Source organism: Chanodichthys erythropterus, chromosome 24 (genome assembly GCF_024489055.1).
Source record: "Chanodichthys erythropterus isolate Z2021 chromosome 24, ASM2448905v1, whole genome shotgun sequence".
In the NCBI taxonomy this organism is placed as follows: Eukaryota; Metazoa; Chordata; class Actinopteri; order Cypriniformes; family Xenocyprididae; genus Chanodichthys; species Chanodichthys erythropterus.
The window spans coordinates 11,415,979-11,438,231 of NC_090244.1; the positions used below are offsets into that span (position 1 = coordinate 11,415,979).

A 22,253-nucleotide genomic window follows, 5' to 3' on the forward strand; every position below is an offset into this window, starting at 1 on the left:
GATATGAAACTGTATCTCGTGATGAAAATTTCTCTTCAGAAACGGTATAGCAAAGGCTAAGTTTAGGAGATGTCAAGAGACAGGAAATCCACCTCAGCTTTCAACTTGATGTACACTGACAGCTCCGTTCAGCAAATTCTGCCTTTGCTGCTACCATACTGTACTTCAGCAACATGTCAAGATGTGATTTTCCTCTCAAGAGTCCTAATAAATACATCAGAGCTCGCTTTTCATTTCAGAAGCGTTCAGGGGGGTTTTGACCAACGTGTGACATTCAAAACACAAAGCGCTTGATTGCTGTTGTGATTGTGCATAAAAGATCTCCGTCAAATTGCCTCCAGAAAACGGTAATTAGGAGACAAACAACATTATCAGTATTGTAAGGCATCTTCAGCATGCCGGTCAAGGATTCTGCTTGTATAGCAAATAGGAGCTGCAGCTGTGCGGCTGTGGTGATCTATCCATTACGGGGATGGGGTTGGAAGCTCTCTGTTATCCTGTGTCCCACAGAGATAAGAAGCGGAGAGGAGGATTTTAGCAGACTGGATTTGCAGCCACACACTGTCCACTTCAGGCTTCTAAGCGATTTATGTACACAAACAGGCCCAATAGGTGATTCCAGGACTCTGTTTGTATGATTCAGGGTAGCTGCAGTGTTGGGGAGTAACTAAATAAAAGTAGTTTTCAAATGCAAGCTACTTTTCCCATGTATATGCTGAGGAAAATTGCATTTGAAAAGTGCAATTCATTCTAGAAAGAGAATCTGTTCACCCTAAACTATCACTTCTCTCATATATAGCGTTTGAAAGTGCACTTTATTCTAGTGAATCGGTTCATAAGCGATTCTCGTGTAGAGTTTGAAAGCCTTGAAATTCTACTGAAGCTTTCTTCCTTTAACGGCATTTTCTCTCATTTTGGAAGTCAAATTTATAGTAGTGAATCGGATCATTCTAAACGGTCCTCATGTTGGGTTGAATAGTCTGATTCATTCTAGTGAATCGGTTCAGCGGTTCACTGACTGTTTGTCAGAAGAGGAAGGTGGAAGCTGAGCAGAACACCGAAGCTGATAAAGTTAATTTTTTTTAATCAGTTTAACTAAAGTGCGCATATATTGTAAATATATTTACGTTCCCTTTTGTTTTAAACGCGGAAGGCAAGTTTTAAACCATGCACGAATATTAATAGTAAAGACGCCGCTCTAAACCGACCAATGAGAATTGATATTAAAACGACGCAGCGTCGTTTGCGTCTGACCAAAATGCGGCTGAAAAAGGAACAATGCTAAAAGAAAGTTCCCTCTTTCCGTATCAAATCAGTAATGTAACCATTCAAGCTAAACAGCTTTTAGTAGTGCATCAAATCTGTAGATGCAGAAAAACTTTAAAAGTTAGCTAAAATAAATATTAATGAAATACAAATGAATGAAGGATCTGATAAACAATGAAAAGCATCTTCTGTGCACGGGTGAGTAGATGTTTGATGGAATAGAGTTCTCCATGGCGTGCATACATAAATGTTTATATTAGTTACAGTACAAACTCTACAAGTTTTTTATTCTGTTGATTTACTATACTAACATGTGTTGTGTTGGCTGTCTGAGGGATTATAACCAGCCACTGTTTACCAGTTTAAGATATCAAAGTATTTATTTTATGTACGGGAGTAATTATCACTAATTATACAATATTAACATATCCATATTTATTTACATATCAACCTCCATGAAAAATTCTCTCTCCTCACTGAATCGGTTCATACGAAATGGATCTCCTCAGATATTATAGCAACGGAAAGTTCGATTCATTCAGTTCGTAGAGATGGTTGATGAAATTGTACAATATTAAAGGGTAATTTCACACAAAAATGAAATTTCTGTCATTAATTACTCACCCTCATGTTGTTCCACACCCACAAGTCCTTCGTTCATCTTCAGAACACAATTTAAGATATTTTTTTGTCCATAGACAGCAATATAATCACCACTTTCAAGGTCCATAAAGGTACTAAAGACATTGTTAAAACCATCAACATGACTGCAGTGTTTCAACCTTAATTTTATGAAGCGACGTGAATACTTTTTGTGCGCAAAAACAAAAATAACGACTTTATTCAATAATCTCTTCTTTTCCCCGTCATTATCCTTACGTAGTTGCTGCAGTAAGCACGGTGAATGCTTCAGTGTTTACGTCTGAATGCGGGCTTGGTATTGGCCAAAGCTGATCACGTGAGCAGCATGTGATGCTGACGCAGGAGCCGGCCAATAATGAGTCGGCGTTCTGGCGTAGAACCTGGAAGCGCTGGGCGTAAACAATGTATGAGAATGAAATAGAAGAGAATGTCTTTAGTACCTTTCTGGGCTTTGAAAGTGGTGATTATATTGCTGTCTATGGATGAATCATATACCTCTCGAATTTCATCAAAAATATCTTAATTTGTGTTCTGAAGATGAACAAAGGTCTTGCGGGTTTGGAACGACATTAGGGTGAGTAATTAATGACAGAAATTTAATTTTTGGGTGAAATAACCCTTTAAAATATGATTTTCAGATTCAAGTCCTTGTGCCGTATGTTGACTCAGTTAAATAAATTATTTAAATAACCGAGCCAACAATTTATTCTAAACCCCTCATTGTTCTTGTGCCAGCAAAAATGTCTCTGATTAACTTCTATTTATAAAAACATTTTTATTGTTTTTAGTTTAATAACAGTCGAATACAGATAAAAAACAAATACAATGCACTATATAGTAGTTCAGAGAATAATATAAAATACCATTGTAAAATGTTGCTCCCTTAAGTAATTATAGTTCTATTTTTTTGTTTATCTGCTGCTTGGAGAGTAGTTTCCCAACATTGAGCCTCCGTTTATCAAATTAATGCACAGAAGTGCATTTCATTAAGATCTGATGGCTTCATTATTATATGATATGCTCTTCAGTTAAGGACCATCGCGTAATTGACAATATGTGAAGTGAAGGAACCATTAAATAGAGCCTCTAAATTGATTTAATTTTCCCTAGAGAGTGAGCGGTTGAATGGATTGCTGAATAAAAAGATGAAAACCTATCTGAGAAACAATATACTGCCATTGTTTGTACTCTACTGATATGGTCCTCCGGGGGCAATAATTGTCCCGCGTATTGACGTCTGGATTCCTCAATGAGCTCAGATTGAGCGCAGCTCATGGGAGGAGTTAGATGACATGTTGTGATAGAACTGGGCCTTGCTTCTCATTTATTTTTCATCAGCTTCACCTCGCTTGTTTATAACACTGATGTTCAGACTGTGATTCGCTCTACTCGTCTTGCACCAGCGTATACGCAAGCCCCAGTCTTGCCCTATTTTACAGCTGTGCGGTGTTGCCGTTAAGTCACCAGGGGTAAGGCAAGCGGACACAGATCCAGGCCAGCCCGTCCCCCTTTCGCTCTCCCTCTCTTTTCGCCTCTGTATGCCACTTTCCCTCCCTGTCTATCCCTCTCTTGCTCCTTTGAGTCCTACAGCTCTTTTTCTTTCTGCTCTTCTCAGTGGTTTACTCTCTGGCCCAGATGAAACCCATACTTTAGTTACCCTTTCCTTTCAGACAGTTCACAGAAGCCTCACTTCTATTGCTCACTCAAATATGCCATCTAACAGCTATGGACATGAATGATCGCACACCGTGCGGTTTGTTGACGAGAGCTGTCCTATTTCTTTTCTAAGAGATTGGACTCAGGACCATCGCCTGGCAGATGATAAAATGGCTGAGAAATCCCTTTGAAGGAGGGAATCAGCCATATTTGCAGACCAGCATTTCATAAACTGTAATAAGTGGTTGTAGTAGGAGCTATTTCTAATATCATCTAACCCTTTTGTTTTTTGCGGTTGTAACTTAATGTATTTAGGTTAATTCAGTGATTGTAAATCATATTTTGGACTTGAATAAAATCAGTTTATTTACAAGAGTAAGATGTACAAGTAAGATGTTTGATCTATTTATTTGATATATACAATATCTCACAGAAGTGAGTACACCCCTCACATTTTTGTAAATATTATATCTTTTCATGTGACAACACTGAAGAAATGACACTTTGCTACAATGTAAAGTAGTGAGTTTACAGCTTGAATAACAGTGTAAATTTGCTGTCCCCTCAAAATAACTCAACACACAGCCATTAATGTCTAAACCGCTGGCTACAAAAGTGAGCACACCCCTACGTGAAAATGTACAAATTGGGCCCAAAGTGTCAATATTTTGTGTGGCCACCATTATCTTCCAGCACTGCCTTAACCCTCTTAGGCATGGAGTTCACCAGAGCTTCACAGGTTGCCACTGGAGTCCTCTTCCACTCCTCCATCACGGAGCTGGTGGATGTTAGAGACTCCACCTTCCGTTTGAGGATGCCCCACAGATGCTCAATGGGATTTAGGTCTGGAGACATGCTTGGCCAGTCCATCACCTTTACCCTCAGCTTCTTTAGCTTCGTCTTGGAGGTGTGTTTGGGGTCGTTATCATGTTGGAATATTGCTCTGCGGCCCAGTCTCCGAAGGGAGGGGATCATGCTAGGGCTGCACGATATATCGCATGCGATTGTCACGCGCATTTCGTCAGTAAAGCCGGTTCCCTGATTACCGCTAAATCGCCATCACCTGCTTTCAAATGGAGCGGCATTTAATAAACAGAGCCGTAGTGCACTGACAAGCCACGCAATATCGAGTTCATTATCGAGTTCATTATCGAAGGCGATTCATCTGCTCTGTTTGAAAGCAGGTGATGCCGATTTAGCGCTAATCAGGGAACCGGCTTTACTGACAAAATGCGCGTGACAATCGCATGCGATATATCGGTCAGCCCTAGATCATGCACCCCTTCAACCTCTGCAGCAATGCTGGCAGCACTCATATGTCTATTTCCCAAATAGGTCTGTCAAACGATTAATCTAACGATTAAAAGTACTGTGTCTAATTATTATGTATATATAAATACAAACACATTCATGTATATATTTGTAAAGTATATGTATTTATTTGTTTTTATAGAATTTATATTATATATAAAAAATATTTTGTACATAACATATTCCTCTTAAATATATACATAAATTTGTGTGTATTTATATATGCATAATAATTATACACAGTACTCACACATATGTTAGGCAAACTCGAACTTTTATTTTGTATGCGATTAATCGCGATTAATCGCGATTAATCGTTTGACAGCCCTATTCCCAAACACAACCTCTGGATATGACGCGAGGCCTGTTCTGAGTGGAACCTGTCCTGTTAAACCGCTGTATGGTCTTGGCCATCATGCTGCAGCTCAGTTTCAGGGTCTTGGCAATCTTCTTATAGCCTACGCCGTCTTTATGTAGAGCAACAATTCTTATTTTCAGATCCTCAGAGTGTTCTTTGCCATGAGGTGCCATGTTGAACTTCCAGTGACCAGTAAGAGAGAGTGAGAGCGATAACACCAAATTTAACACACCTGCTCCCCATTCACACCTGAGACCTTGTAACACTAACAAGTCACATGACACCGAGGAGAGAAAATGGCTAATTGGGCCCAATTTGGACATTTTAATTTAGGGGTGTACTCACTTTTGTGGCCAGTGGTTTAGATATTAATGGCTGTATGTTGAGTTATTTTGAGGGGACAGCAAATTTACACTGTTATACAAGCTGTACACTCACTAATTTACATTGTAGCAAAGTGTCATTTCTTCAGTGTTGTCACATGAAAAAATATAATAAAATATTTACAAAAATGTGTGGGGTGGACTCACTTCTGTGAAATACTCAAATAAATATATCAAACATCTTACAGACCCTAACCTTTGAGATTATATATATATATATATATATATATATATATATATATATATATATATATATATATATATATATATATATATATATATATATACAGCTATGGAAAAAATTAAGAGACCACTTAACATTGATTTCTGAACTTGGAGTGGTCTCTTATTTTTTTCCATAGCTGTATATATATAGATTGATATATACATATATAGATTGATATATACATATATATTTTTAATATATTTTAAACATTTATTCCTGTGATGGCATCATTACTCCAGTGTCACATGATCCTTCAGAAATCATTATAATATGCATAAAAATATGCATAAAAATAGCATTTATTTGAAGTAGAAATCTTTTGTAAAATTACTGTCACTTTTGATCAATTTAATGGATGCTTGCTGAATAAAAGCATTGATTTCTTTCAAAAATAATAATAAAAAAAAATCTTACTGACCCTAAATTTTGAATGGTATATTAGGTTAGACCGTTTTTAAAACAATTTTTTTTGGCTCTTTTGATCACCTAGAAATCATCTAGAACACTATAGCAACACTCTTGCAACCATCCTAGCATTATGGTGGTGAGGTTTGCATGAGCAAGCACTAAAATTTAGTTATTGCTCTTTTTCTCTTTTTGTTTTATAAGATAGGATTTGAGTTCCAGAATTGCTATACTGCAAAAATATGAACCCAAGGGCTTTTGATGCAACATCCACAGCACTTTTTTGATGAGAAATAAATTGGTTATGAAATATTAATGGTTGTGCACTGGTTTAATGAAGGGTGCAGTATTAGATGCTTCTCTTACTGCCCAGCCAAAAAAAAAAAAAAAAAAAAAAAAAGCAAATACTTAAGAGTCTATGACTGGATCATTATTGCTGTGATTATTGTGTTTCTAGCATGTTATATGTTTGGCAACAGTTCCTTTAACCCTAATTGATGGAGTCTGTTTAGCTAACATAGCATAATCAGATGCAGCTTTATTTTTAGTAACAGTAATACAGCATTTTCTCCATCATACAATATGTTTTAAAATTAATTACATGCCATTTATCAACACAAGCCATCCAGCATTTATTAATATGATATTCTAATATCGATCTAGCTTACTGCGACATATTGCACCTTTAACAACAGTAGCCATTATAAATGAAAATAGGAAATAAACAATTGTACAATTCAGTCAAATGTACAAAAGCAGTGCTCTAAAGGATGTAAAGTATAGCCTTAAATAAATTATCAAATTTAACAAAGCACAATTCAATTTGCTCAGGAACAAGTAACAGATTAACAAGACCAAAGATTGCCCATTTTATGTTAATTATATCTCATGTTTAACCACTATAAGAGCCAGCGACAAATCCCCGAAGTACTGGCCAAGATAAAGCTGTTCTCGGCGGGTACACGAGCACTGAACGGCCGCTAAAGGCCTGGAGCTTGCATCTCTGAAAACGTCTAAACAAATTGTAAAAAAGGTGCTATGTTTAAATATGAGTCACATATTTCTGGTCTAAAACTCTTAAAATAACATTCTGTTACAAAATAACACTAGTATCTATAAAAATATGGTGGGTTGTCGGTGGCGATAGCCTCATGATTAGTGCGCTGACATATGGCACAAATGTGTTCACGGCGACCCGAGTTCAATTCCTATCTCGAGGTCCTTTGCCCAACGCTTTCCTGTCTGCTCTCTACTGTCCTCTCCAAATAAAGGCACAAAAAGCCTATAAATATAACTTTAAAAAAAATAAAAAATATGGTGGGTTTGCTCATCCGCCATGACACTCGCTGTGAGAATGCTGAAAGCGGAGTGATTCAAATGGTGAAACGGTTCCCGTGGCGATACTGGTAGAATATCGCACGGCTGGAAAGACCTCTCAGCCAATCAGATTTGAGAACCAAAAAGAACTGTTGTGTGTCTATATCTCTCGGAGAGCTGTCAGTTCCTGGTACTGGCCGTGTTTCTGAAACGGCAAGTTTGACTGCCCTCAGGCAGGCTTTTAGAATAGAGGAACCTAGTGTTCACTGCTACTGCTACTGGTATAAAATGATACAGTGAGTATGTACAAGTGAACTAACTTTCATATGAGATGTTCCTTGACAAATCTCAGGAAGAAAAATATTACTTTTGTTGTTTTTCAGGATATTAGGGTGAGCTTAATTCCCTCTAGAATCCTTCTTATGCTTTTTTTTTCTCCCCTGATGAGTGTAGGATATTAAGTTACGTTTTAAGCCTCACACATTATGACAGTTTATAGCAGACCTGCCATTTTTAAAATGCTTAATGCATCACTTCCATTAACTATAAACAATGCAAATGTGTTTGGTAGTTGTCGTGGCAACAGTGGCAGACATTCAGAGTGAATATTTTGGCAGTACCTTTAATAAATAATTGCCTTAATGAGTTTTTTTGAAGTTAACAGGGAAAACAGAAAACTTTAACTTATTAAGTACAGTAAATTATGCTTCTAGGTCAGTATGTGCTTGTTTTTGTGTTTCTTGAGAATTGCTGCCATATATTAGCGCCTTGCATTACTGAGTGTAATGAATAATTACCCAAAATAGTCAGACAACATATGTGTCTCTGAACTAATAATGAATTCTGGAAATTAAATGTATGATTTTGTAATGTAATGTGTTTCCAATGTATCTGGTTATGTATCATGTCCAAAATATGAAATATAATGTATAATGTATGAATTATGATTGCACGAGCTACATTCAAAGCCATCATAAACTGACAATAAACGCACACCTGTGACCACATATTCTATATTAATGCACCAAGTTGCTGCATTTTATTTTATTTTAATATTAATATTTTTAATGTAATTTCATATCATTATTAAAATATTCTTATAAAACGGATAGTTCCGGCCCTTGATTCTGATTGGTTGAGCCGCATTCGAAGCCGGTGTAAAATTACCGAAAACATACAGCTGACCGCATTACATGTATCGCTGCGCCACTGAGTGTGTATGTTGCTGCGTCAGTCTTAGCAACCACTCTTAGCAATGTAAACACATATTTGTTCTCAATTGTTTTTGTTCATTGAAACCAAAGTCCCTTTAAGACAAGTCATTTCACTCGGCGGCCATCTTTAAAACATCTCTCGGGCATCCAAGTGCAGCTCCTATCTCTTTGAATGGGGAAACATAAAATACTCCAAAGCTGTTTGCCAATCTTTCGATTAAATTTCATATTTGAAATCACCAATGAAATCTGACAAGAACTGTCTCATTTTTTTTTTTCTAAACGCCCGAATCATGAGAAAAAACCTGTATTTTTATGCTGGATCAAGCTAATGCGCATGCGCAGACCTAAATGTGCCTCTTGTGCCTCATTTCGGAGGTGCATGTCTGACTGTTTCTATAGAAACCGGAGCTTCTAACGGCCGCTGTAGTTACTCGATGACTTTACCAGTTGGCGATTGGCTCTTTTTTTAGAAGGCGGGACTTATTCCGCCATATTGCGCGTTACACTTTCTCCCATTCAAAACAATACAAGTGACACTTCTTGTGTTATTCTATAGCCTTTGGCGCGTCTGACTGTTTCTATAGGAACCGGAGCTTCTAACGGCCGCTGTAGTGACTCGATGACTTTACCAGTCGGCGATTGGCTCTTTTTTTAGAAGGCGGGACTTATTCCGCCATATTGCGCGTTACACTTTCTCCCATTCAAAACAATACAAGTGACACTTCTTGTGTTATTCTATAGTCTTTGGCGCGTCTGACTGTTTCTATATGAACCGGAGCTTCTAACGGCCGCTGTAGTGACTCGATGACTTTACCAGTCTACGATTGGCTCTTATTTAGAAGGCGGGACTTATTCCGCCATATTGCACGTTGCACTTTCTTCCATTCAAAACAATGTGAGTGACACATCTTGTGTTATTCAATAGTCTTTGGCGCGTCTGACTGTTTCTATAGGAACCGGAGCTTCTAACTGCTGCTGCAGTGACGCGATGACTTTACCAGTCTGCGATTGGCTCTTTTTTAGAAGGCGGGACTTATTCCGCCATATTGCGCGTTACACTTTCTCCCATTCAAAATAATACAAGTGACACGTCTTGTGTTATTCTATAGTCTTTGGCGCGTCTGACTGTTTCTATAGGAACCGGAGCTTCTAACGGCCATTGCAGTGACGCGATGACTTTACCAGTCTGCGATTGGCTCTTATTTAGAAAGCGGGACTTATTCCGCCATATTGCACGTTGCACTTTCTTCCATTCAAAACAATGTGAGTGACACATCTTGTGTTATTCAATAGTCTTTGGCGCGTCTGACTGTTTCTATATGAACCGGAGCTTCTAACGGCCGCTGTAGTGACTCGATGACTTTACCAGTCTACGATTGGCTCTTATTTAGAAGGCGGGACTTATTCCGCCATATTGCACGTTGCACTTTCTTCCATTCAAAACAATGTGAGTGACACATCTTGTGTTATTCAATAGTCTTTGGCGCGTCTGACTGTTTCTATAGGAACCGGAGCTTCTAACTGCTGCTGCAGTGACGCGATGACTTTACCAGTCAGCGATTGGCTCTTTTTTAGAAGGCGGGACTTATTCCGCCATATTGCGCGTTACACTTTCTCCCATTCAAAATAATACAAGTGACACGTCTTGTGTTATTCTATAGTCTTTGGCGCGTCTGACTGTTTCTATAGGAACCGGAGCTTCTAACGGCCATTGCAGTGACGCGATGACTTTACCAGTCTGCGATTGGCTCTTATTTAGAAAGCGGGACTTATTCCGCCATATTGCGCGTTGCACTTTCTTCCATTCAAAACAATATGAGTGATGTGTTTTGTGCTATTTTAGTCTTTGTTGAAGCTTACTGCATTATGTAGAAGAGTATTTTGAGAGAGATATCGAGTGTATTACCTGCATTCAGATTTAGCATTTTCCTTCAGGTCAGTCCTATGTTCATAATAAAAAATCAGTTTGAATGTCCGCTGCGATCTTGTCCTTTTAACAGTTAATGGGTTTTCCCGTGCCCTGCTGAAACTGACAGCGCTTGTCAAAGCATTTGTCACTCGCTCATAAAGACAATCTTTGCCGCCATCTATTGCCGTAATAAATGTAACTTCTGTTGCTGTTCAAGATCAGGGACTAATTTTTCCAGCGGAAGGAAGGCTTTTAATGATTTAACTTCATGAAAGTTGCATTGATTCATATTTTTTGGCTTTAATATTTGTATTGTGTGGTAATAAGCCCCGTAAAGCCGTGGGTTACAGTGAATTTATAACAGCTAAGGGGTTTTAAGCCCGGAACACACCAAGCCGACGGTCAGTCGTCGGGCAGTTTTTGTTAGTTTTCTCAGTTCCGCACCATCAGCTGATGTTGGTCCTCGTCGGCTTTTTTTCAGCCGATTCGACATGTTGAGTCGGCATCAGAACTCGTCGGTCAGTCGGGCCATCTGATCATTCTGATTGGCTGTTCAGCTACTGCCACCTGCTGGTACAGAAAGGCATTTATACTTGCTACTTGGCCGTCGGGTGTCGAGTTCCAATTTATATTCCTTTTTTTGATGTTTTGTTTTGTGTCGTTGTTTTTAATCACTGCCTTTTTATAAAAACAATAGGCCAGTTAAAGGGATTTTTGCATTGATTTTAAGTTGATTTTGGGAATTAGAATTATAATAATTCACATGCTTCAGCTTAAAGTGCATGCTCTCTTTACTTAATAAATTGTATCTATATTTTTGAATGTACTATATTTGCATGTAATCTCAGCAATTTTTTACTTTTTATTTCATTTTATTTTCAGCAAATTAATTTTTTATTTTAGATAATTTTATATCATTATTTTTATGTTCAAATCATGTCATATTTTTCCAATTTATATTATGGTTTGTTGTTTTGTTTTGGGTGTTTTGTTTTTATCACTGTCATTTCATAAAAACAATAGGCCAATCAAGATGATTTTTGCAATGATTTTAAGTGGATTTTAGGATTTAGAATTAGAATAATTAATATGCAAGTGCTCATCTTTATATAATTAATTTTATCTATATTTTTATTATAACTGCATGTAACCTCTGTAAGCCTTTTTATTTTATTTCATTTCATTTTCAGCATATTATTAATTAATATTTTATTTTAGATAATTTTATATCATTATTATATTCATATCATGTTATGCCACCCCCCCCCCCCCCAGTTTATATTAAAGTTAAGGCTGTTTTCCATTATTTTATTTTTGTTGTGTTTTGTTTTTATCGCCAATCAAGCTGATTTTTGCATTGATTTTGGGAATTAAAATGATATTAATTCATATGCTTCAGCTTAAAGTGCATCCTAATGTTTACATAGTAAATTATATATATGTTATTGATTGTATCTTCATGTAATCTCTGCAAGGTTATGTTATTGTTATAGTGCTTTGAACTTCATACAAACAAATAATATCTAATTAATTCAGCAAGATGAAAGCATGTACTGTGTAATTTATTTAAATGCCCACAACTGGATAATATTCACTTCACAGGAAACCAATATATCATCCAGCACACAATAACACGGCTGTGAAAGGACTTCAGTGAGTGTCTGTGTGTTTATCTGCCAACACTGAAGTTGTGTTAAATCTGCTGGCAGCTTCTTAGCACTAAAGTGCATGTGGGTGCAATTTCCTCTCCACGCTGTAAGGTTTTAATTGGTGGTACCCTTCAAGCGATAGTCGACAAATGCTTCCTGCCTCTTGAAACCCGTCTTGGTGGCGGGTGATTGTAAAGGTCGAGCGAGAAAACCAACACTGACAGCCCTGATGAATGACAGGGCCTTCTGACTGAGCCACTGGGGAGAGAGACGCAAGACCGGCTGATTTTCACCACTGCGTTATTGCATGCGACATTTCGTGTATGAAACCCTGGGCTTGGTTTAGCTAACAAACCTGGTTGCGCTCAAATTATAATGTTTGAACATTACTTCAACACATTACATAAGCGGATTGTTAGTTTCTAGGTTGTGTAACATCTCATACAAGCATGTTCTTACACCGAAGCCCCCTTAATCGTCGTATCGTGGTGTTTTATTCAATTGCAGGTATTAGACCACCTACACACGGTAGTTTAGCATTATCAAGATGCGTTAGCACGGAAAGGTCAATTTTATTATTCGTGAACCTTTCACGGGGTAAAATGCACAGGGAATGTGGTGAGCGCTTCTAATTAATCTTCAGCTGTCTTGTTTTGTCTCGTTTGCGCATGCCATGATGATTTAGGCTTTAGCGGAGTGCCGTTAGATATTACACCTATCCTCTTTGCTTTAATAACTGTCTGAGCCTCTCTTTCTACTTTCTGTCATTGTCTGATATTGCTTGGCGTCTCTCACCCCCTCCCCTCCCCCCCAGCCCAAACACCCAGACATTTTGTTTGCCATTCAAAAATCCTGTTATGATTTCTAAGGCTTGTGTACACTTCAAAAATATGGCGTGTGCTAACCCAAGACACAGAAAACTGCCCCATCTGTCCCTTTTGGAAACCTTTAGTCTGATGTAATAAATAACAGCCAATAAAATATACAGTGGGGTCCAAAAGTCTGTGAGCCCCATGAGGTGCGATTTAAAATTTAGTTAAAAATAAACCAGATTTTAGGATGCAAGACCTCACTATTTTTTTATTTTATTATTATTATTTTTATTTGGTTTGTTTTTTGTTTTGATTTTATTATTTGATTTATTTATTTAGTTTATTTATTTTGTTTGCTTTTTATTTTGTTTTAATTTATTTTATTGTTTTTTGTTTATTTTATTGTTTGTTTTGTTTATTTTGATTTTATCTTATTTTTTTATTGTTTTGTTTATTACGGAAGAGGATTAGGGCCAAGCAATAATAAAAAAAAAACATCTCGAGATTAAAGTTGTTAAATTTCGAGAAAAAAGTCAAAATAAAATGTTGAGAATAAACTTGTTAAATTACGAGAAAAAGCTCATTAAATTTCGAGAAAAAGGTTAAGATTAAATGTTGAGAATAAACTCATTAAATTACGAGAAAAAACTCGTTAAATTTCAAGAAAAGTTGAGATAAAATGTTGAGAATAAACTCGTTAAATTATGAGAAAAAAACTCATTAAATTTTGAGAAAAAAGTCGAGATAAAATGTTGTGAATAAAGTCAATAAATTACGAGAAAAAAGTCATTAAATTTCAAGAAAAATTTCGAAATAAAATGTTGAGAATAAACTCGTTAAATTTCGAGGAAAAAACTCGTTAAATTTCGAGAAAAAAGTCGAGATAAAATGTTAAAAATAAAGTAATTAAATAACGAGAAAAAAGTCGTTAAATTACAAGAAAAAAGTGTAGATAAAATGCTGAGAATAAAGTCATTAAATTACGAGAAAAAAGTTGTTAAATTACGAGAAAAAAGTCTAGATAAAATGTTGAGATTAAACTCGTTAAATTAAGAGAAAAAAATTCATTAAATTTCCAGAAAAAAGTTGTTAAATTACGTGAAAAAGGTTGATAAAATGTTGAGAATAAACTCGTTAAATTATGAGAAAGTCATTAAATTACGAGAAAAAAGTCATTAAAAAAAGTTGAGATAAAATGTTGAGAATAAACTCATTATATTAAGAGAAAAAAAAGTTGAGATAAAATGTTGAGAGTAAAGTCATTAAATGACGAGAAAAAAGTCGTTGAATTACGAGAAAAAAAGCCGAGATAAAATGTTGAGAATAAAGTCATTAAATTACGAGAATAAACTCATTAAATTACGAGAAAAAGAAGTTAAATTACGAGAAAAAGGTTGATAAAATGTTGAGAATAAACTCGTTATATTAAGAGAAAAAAAAGTTGAGATAAAATGTTGAGAGTAAAGTCATTAAATTACGAGAAAAAAGTCGTTGAATTACGAGAAAAAAAGCCGAGATAAAATGTTGAGAATAAAGTCATTAAATTACGAGAATAAACTCATTAAATTACGAGAAAAAGAAGTTAAATTACGAGAAAAAGGTTGATAAAATGTTGAGAATAAACTCGTTAAATTATGAGAAAAAAACTTGTTAAATTTCGAGAAAAAAGTCATTAAATTACGAGAAAAAAGTCATTAAAAAAGTTGAGATAAAATGTTGAGAATAAAGTCATTAAATTACGAGAAAAAAGTCGTTAAATTACGAGAAAAAAAGTCGAGATAAAATGTTGAGAATAAACTCATTAAATTACGAGAATAAACTCATTAAATTACGAGAAAAAAGTAGTTAAATTATGAAAATAAATTCGTTAATTTAATGACTTTATTCTCAACATTTTATCTCGACTTTTTTCTCTAAATTTAACATTTTTCTCATAATTTAACAAATTTGTTCTCGTAATTTAATGACTTTATTCTCAACATTTTATCTCAACTTTTTTCTCAATTTAACAAGTTTTTTTCTCGTAATTTAACAAATTTATTCTCAACATTTTATCTTGACTTTTTTCTTGACTTGAGTTTTTTCTAGAAATTTAACAACTTTAATCTCGAGATGGTTTTATTTTTTTATTATTGCTTGGCCCTAATCCTCTTCCGTAATTTATGTATTTTGTTTTGTTGTTTTTATTTAGTTTTTTTATTTAATTTGATTTGATTTTGTGTTTTGTTTTTATTTTATTTCATTATTATTATTATTTAGTATTTATTTTTCCAGTTTTAATTTTTGTCAACAAAGTAAAAAAATTGTCATAAATAAAAATATAAAAACATATAAAATTAAAATTATAAAATAATATATATTATGCTTTGGAATGTAGTGAAGTAAAACTAAAAGTTTCCCAAATAAAAATATTTAAATAAAGTACAGTACTGTCCACCACTGAGGGAAAAGACTGAATTTAAATGCATATATCTGAATTTTGTCAATAATTAGGAGTTTGCTAGCATATAAATGATTGCAAACCATACATGAACTAAAAGTCGCAAAATTAATCTGATTTCATGTGCCTTAAAAGGTACAGTTAAAGGATTAGTTCACTTTCAAATTAAAATTTCCTGATGATTTACTCACCCCCATGTCATCCAAAATGTCCATGTCCTCCTTTCTTCAGTCGAAAAGAAATTAAGGTTTAATTCCAGGATTATTCTCCTTATAGTGGACTTCAATGGAATGTAGTGAAGTAAAACTAAAAGTTTCCCAAATAAAAATATTCAAATAAAGTACAGTACTGTCCACCACTGAGAAATATATTTAGGTTAAAGTATATGCTAATCTTTACAGAATAAATTATTGTTGATTGTATCTGTATAATCTCTGCATGGCTACGGTATGCTATAATATTGCTTTGAACTATATAAAATAAAATGTACAGAAATGCAAAATCTTTTTCTATTAATATTAAGTTAAACATGGCTGATTTGTTCATTTATCACAAGTTTTTGATAAACAAGGCCTTTTTCATTTTCAGGTGAGTGTCAGTTCAGTTATCCCTGTGAGGTAGTGCAGACCCAAAAGATCTAGAGTATAAATATTAAAATGACGTGATATACAGTCTGACATTTCAGTGTACTGCTGCGCTCCTAAAGTCATCCACAGACGAAATATAAACATGCTCAGTCTTGGCAGATAGGGACTGTTCAAAACCTTTTGATGAACCCAGTGAATTCACAAAAGGCCACACAGAGATAAACAAGTGGAGCTAAATGACCAGATAGCAATATAAAAATATTATGTATGGGAATAATAAGCACTCGAGTCAACAGGAAATCAAAAATGCCCCTCTTTACTTTATTAATATGTTCCTGGTCTTATTGTGCATGATTCATCTGTGCACATTATTTCAAAGTAAAAACAAGTTTGTCTTGGTAATATTTTATCAAGTTATAAGTTACTCCACCTTTTATTTTATTTTATTTTATTTTATTTTATTTTATTTTATTTTATTTTATTTTATTTTATTTTATTTTATTTTATTTTATTTTATTTTATTTTATTTTATTTTATTTTATTTTATTTTATTTTATTTTATTTTATTTTATTTTATTTCAGTTAATATCCAGTATTTTATTTTCCAGTTTTTTATTTTCCAGTTTTTATTTTATTTTATTTTATTTTATTTTATTTTATTTTATTTTATTTTATTTTATTTTATTTTATTTTATTTTCCAGTTTTTTATTTTCCAGTTTTTATTTTATTTTATTTTATTTTATTTTATTTCAGTTAATATCAAGTATTTTATTATCCAGTTTTTATTTTTGGTAATTATTTTATTTTATTTTATTTTATTTTATTTTATTTTATTTTATTTTATTTTATTTTATTTTATTTTATTTTATTTTATTTTATTTTATTTTATTTTATTTTATTTTATTTTATTTTCCAAATTATATATCAGTTAATTCCAGTATTTTATGTTCCACTTCATTTAAATGTTTTATTTTATTTTATTTTATTTTATTTTATTTTATTTTTCACTTTATATTCCAGTTATTATTCAGTATTTTATGTTCCAGTTAATTTAAAATTTTTATTTAATTTTATTTTATTGTCACTGCCATTTTATAAAGACAAATATGTGATTTTTGATATATTTTGGGAATTATAATTATATTCATATGCTGCAGTTTAAGTGCATGCTGGTCTTTACATTATAAATAATTGTTGATTTTCTTTGCATGTACTCTTTAGGCAAGGTAATATTCTGTTAGATTATGTTTCCAGCATATTGGGTATTTATTTATTTATTGGTAAATATTTTTGTTTAATTTAATTTAGTTTAGTTAGTTTACTTTAGTTTTTCATTTAGGCATTATGCATGCCATTCGGTTTATTGTAAAATTTGCTCTCTCTCCACAGTGTTGATCATGCCGCGGAGCCCCATGTCTAGCGAGGAGGAAATGGCTCAGAGTTTCTCGGACTCGGTCAGTTCGGAATCAGACAGTTCCCCAGATGAGCCTCCCAGGCTGGATCGACCTACCAGTGCCCGACTGGACAACAGCCTGCGAGACACAATGCTCATCTGTGTGGTCATCCCTGACCTGCAGCAGTCTGTGCGTTCACACACTCTCACACACGCACATACAAACACTCATGTTTCACCCCAGGCTGTTGGGGCATGTGGATCTTTCAAAATTATATTATTACAGTAAATTGTTTCCGTCTTACAGTTTCAGCCTTCTCTGGACTCTGGAGAGCTGTTTGGGTTTTAGTGGACTAAAAAAATGGGAACATATGCAACTGGGAGAGACAAGAAGTTTTTTTTTTTACCTATTTCACACACGTAAAGTAGAAAATTACATTGTCATGCATTAAATGAAGAAGATTCAGAAAGGCAATATCATGTCATTTGACATAGGCCTTTTCAATATGTGAAAATAATAGTTTTATTTGTTACTCCATTTGAAAAGGTGACACAAGCAAGCAAGACAAATAAGTTGATAATAAAAATATAGTTTAAAATGTTAACTTTAAGTGAACTTTAAACCCCAAAATGAAAACATAACTACAACAGTGGTTTAAAATCTACTTTAATATTAACATTTATGACAAATGTATGCTAGGTTGCCCTCTTGGGTTGCCATACTTCATGCATTAGAATCTAATTTATTGTATTATTGCAACCAAATCAGGCTAAAAATCTTGTAGAATTTGATTTATTGTAAATAAAATCACTAATAGAAGCCATTTCTACTGCTCTTGCTCAAAACAGGTTCTTTAAAAATATCTGTGCCTGTTATTACTGAAACTGTTATTTTGGGAAGAAGCAGAGGATTGAATTGTGCTTGCACATAGCTGATATGGTTATGGTTAGAATATTGTGCATGTTATTTCCAGTGTCACATTTATTGAGCGTTACAGTTATCCTGGTTTCCATATTCTGCATTTATATGTCAACAATACCTTTTTGGTCACAATAACTGAATGAGGAGGAAGTAGGATAAGATTTTATTATTAACAGCAAAAGAAAATATATGCAATTTTTCTGATAAGAGTATTCTTTCAAAGTATCCCAAGAAACAAGAATTTCAGGTGGGATATACAGTAATATCACTTAATATCACAGTCAATATACGCTCAATATGCTGAATCTTCGCATATTGCGCTACGCCGTGTCCTGACTAGACATGACACCTAGTTTAAAAGTTTAAAAGACCTCTGAAGAACAGGCGAATCTCAACATGACTGTTACGTAACATTCGGGATCATTAATATGTATGACCCCAATATTTGCATATGCCAGCTCATGTTCAAGGCATTACACAAGGGCAGCCAGCATTAACGTCTGGATCTGTGCACAGCTGAATCATCAGACTAGGTAAGCAAGCAAGAACAATAGCGAAAAATGGCAGATGGAGTGATAATAACTGACATGATCCATGATATCATGTTTTTTTTAGTGATATTTGTAAATTGTCTTTCTAAATGTTTCGTTAGCATGTTGCTAATGTACTGTTAAATGTGGTTAAAGTTACCATCGTTTCTTACTGTATTCACAGAGACAAGACTATCGTTATTTTCAATTTTTAAACACTTGCAGTCTGTATAATTCATAAACACAACTTCATTCTTTATAAATCTCTCCAACAGTGTATAATGTTAGCTTTAGCCATGGAGCGCTATCAAACTCATTCAGAATCAAATGTAAACATCCAAATAAATACTATACCTACATGATCCGATGTATGCAAGCAGCATGCATGATGAACATCTTGTAAAGATCCATTTTGAGGGTTATATTAGCTGTGTGAACTGTGCTTATGCTGTTCAAGGCAAGCGCGGGCTCCGGGGGAGGGGAGCACGAGAATTAAAGGGGCCACAGCCTGAATCGGTGCATAGTTAATGATGCCCCAAAATAGCCAGTTAAACAAATGAATAAAAAAAAATCTATGGGGTATTTTGAGCTGAAACTTCAGACACATTCAGGAGACACCTTAGACTTATATTACATCTTTTAAAAAGAAGTTCTAGGGCACCTTTAACATATTTCATATTTCGCGCATTAAATACGTGTTGTTTGCGCATATTTAATGTGCTGATTTTTCACGCGCAATTGATTTTTTTGTGTGCAAAATCCAGTCATTACTATAGTAATCCTTGTGATCACTAATTTCGTGTGAGGGTGATAGATTTTTCCATGCTGATTGATTTGTTTCATACACAGCAATACTACTGAGAATAGACAATGGACCTTTTATGCCCGCAATTTTTTGCCAATATTTCGCTAATGTGACTGCACCTTTAATCATTAAGGTCAAAAAGAGAGTTGAAAATGTTCATGAAAAATTAAATAATGACCTCAGGGACATACAAGAAATGTTAAACTACTTCTTATATTATACAATGTCATTCTTTCAACCAACACCAAATAATGTCAAAAAGCACGGTTTGTGTTTTCTTTTTGCTTTTTTCTCCCTCAGCACACAAATGATTTCCCCTAGTTAATCTGTACACCTGCTATAGCCTGATAGAGCATTTCTCTCTCTTTCCCTCTCTCTCTGTGGCTTTGCCAGAAATCCATGAGGTTCAGTCCGGATGCCACAGTATGGGTTGCTAAGCAGCAGATCCTGTGTACACTCACACAGAGTCTGAGGGATGTGCTCAACTACGGGCTCTTCCAGCCGGCAGTGGACGGGAGGGAGAGTGGTTTCCTGGAGGAAGAACGACCCCTCAGAGACTATCCACTATCCTCCAATAAAGGCGTTCCGACCCTCGAGGTAAAATGTCGGCTAGCTTGTTGCTTGAATGTTTCAGAGTCAACTTAAGCTCGATCCATGATGTAACTTTGGCACAATACAAGCAAGGATGCCTGAAAGGGACATAGGATGTCACTATCTGCAAAGTACTTCCACAAAAATCCACAGGAATTATGCTGGTAGATGCTTAACTAGAAGTTAATCTGCCTTGAACAGTAGTCCTGTCCCTAAAAGGAAGATTTAGGCAACTTTAAAGCTCAAATAGCATACATATTAGTACAAAACAATCAAATGAAGTGCTTTACCAAATATATGAGCTCAACATTTTGGCTTTTAAAAACTCTAGTATAGTTGCCCCATAGACTAGACTTTCATTGAAAGTGCATTATTGTAAACACAGCTATTATTGTTTTGTTTTATTTTGGTACCGTTTGTTAACATTAGTTACACTAGTTAAAGGGATCGCTCACCCAAAAATGAAATTATCCCATAATTTACTCACCCTCAAGCCATCCTAGGTGTATATGACTATCTTCTTTCTGATGAACACAATCTGAGTTAAATTAAAAATATTCTGGCATTTCCAATCTTTATAATGGGAGTGAATTGTACCCTAGATTTTGAAGCCCAAAAAAGCTCATCCATCCATCATAAAAGTAATTGTCGGTTCAGAGGTTACTCTTCTGCCGGAACTCGGCTTGCATATGGCCGTTACCGGATGTCACGTCCACCAGCTGCGAGTGCCCTTGCATGCCTGCAGAGGGCACTGTTTCTACTAACACTACACACATCATGGACTCAGTTTCCCACAATGCTTTGTTCTGTCATCTGTGTAATTATGTGCATCTGTTTCCCATCACCTCACTATCCCTTTGTCTCTCTCCCTATATAACTCAGTTCAGTTGTTTGTCTTATTGCAAAGTCTTGTCTTGTGCAGCATTACTGAGCATTTCCCCTGGTTTCTATGTTCCTTGTTTGTGATATCTGCCTGTTTCCTGGTTTTCTCGTTCCTGTCTCGTCCTCTGGATTTGTTTGTTTGTTTGTTTGTTTGTATGGACTGATTTACTGTGCTCTGACCTCTGCCTCCTGCATTTGGATCCTCTATAGCTGTCGCTCAGTGCTTGCAACAACCAACACCAGCAAATCATAACACCAGAAGACAGTGATTATAGTCTATAAAGTTATAAATATGGATATGTTTCTTACAAAAATGCATCGCTTCTCTCCAGAAGCCCTTTATTAACCCTCTGGAGCAGTATGGATTACTTTTATGATGGATGGATGCACTTTTTTTGGGCTTCAAAATCAATTTTTATATATATATATATAGTTTATATTTTATTTTTATGTTTTTTTTTTTTTTTTTTTTTTTACAAATAAACAAACTTCAGATTTGTATTCTGTGCTAATCAATATGAAGAATGATTAATGATAATTTTATTGTGAACTTAAAGGGTTAGGTCAACCAAAAATGAAAATTCTGTCATTAATTACTCACCCTCATGTCTTTCCACACATGTAAGACCTTCGTTCATCTTCAGAACACAAATTAAAATATTTTTGATGACATCCAAGAGGTATATGAGTCATCCATACTAATATAACCACCACTTTCAATATCCAGAAAGGTACTAAAGACATTGTTAAAACAGTCGACGTTATATTATGAAGCGATGAGAATACTTTTTGTGCATGAAAACAAAACGAAAAAAAACCCACTTTATTCTACAATCTCTTCTCTTCCCTGTCATTATCCTTATGCAGGTGATGCAGAATATTGAATAAAGTCATTATTTTTGTTTTGTTTTTGCACACAAAAAGTATTCTCGTCACTTCATAAAAGTAAGG

General features: G+C 34.8%; 1 protein-coding gene across 1 annotated transcript in view; it reads left to right on the forward strand.

Moving 5' to 3' along the window:
- shank2b (SH3 and multiple ankyrin repeat domains 2b) overlaps positions 1–22,253 on the forward strand; it is a 123,880-nt gene that overhangs the window by 1,712 nt on the left and 99,915 nt on the right. The window contains exons 2-3 of the mRNA XM_067379460.1: positions 17,569–17,762; positions 20,223–20,426. Of these exons, the coding sequence (XP_067235561.1) occupies positions 17,577–17,762; positions 20,223–20,426 (390 nt within the window). The 5' untranslated portion in view covers positions 17,569–17,576. The remainder of the gene's footprint in view (positions 1–17,568; positions 17,763–20,222; positions 20,427–22,253) is intronic.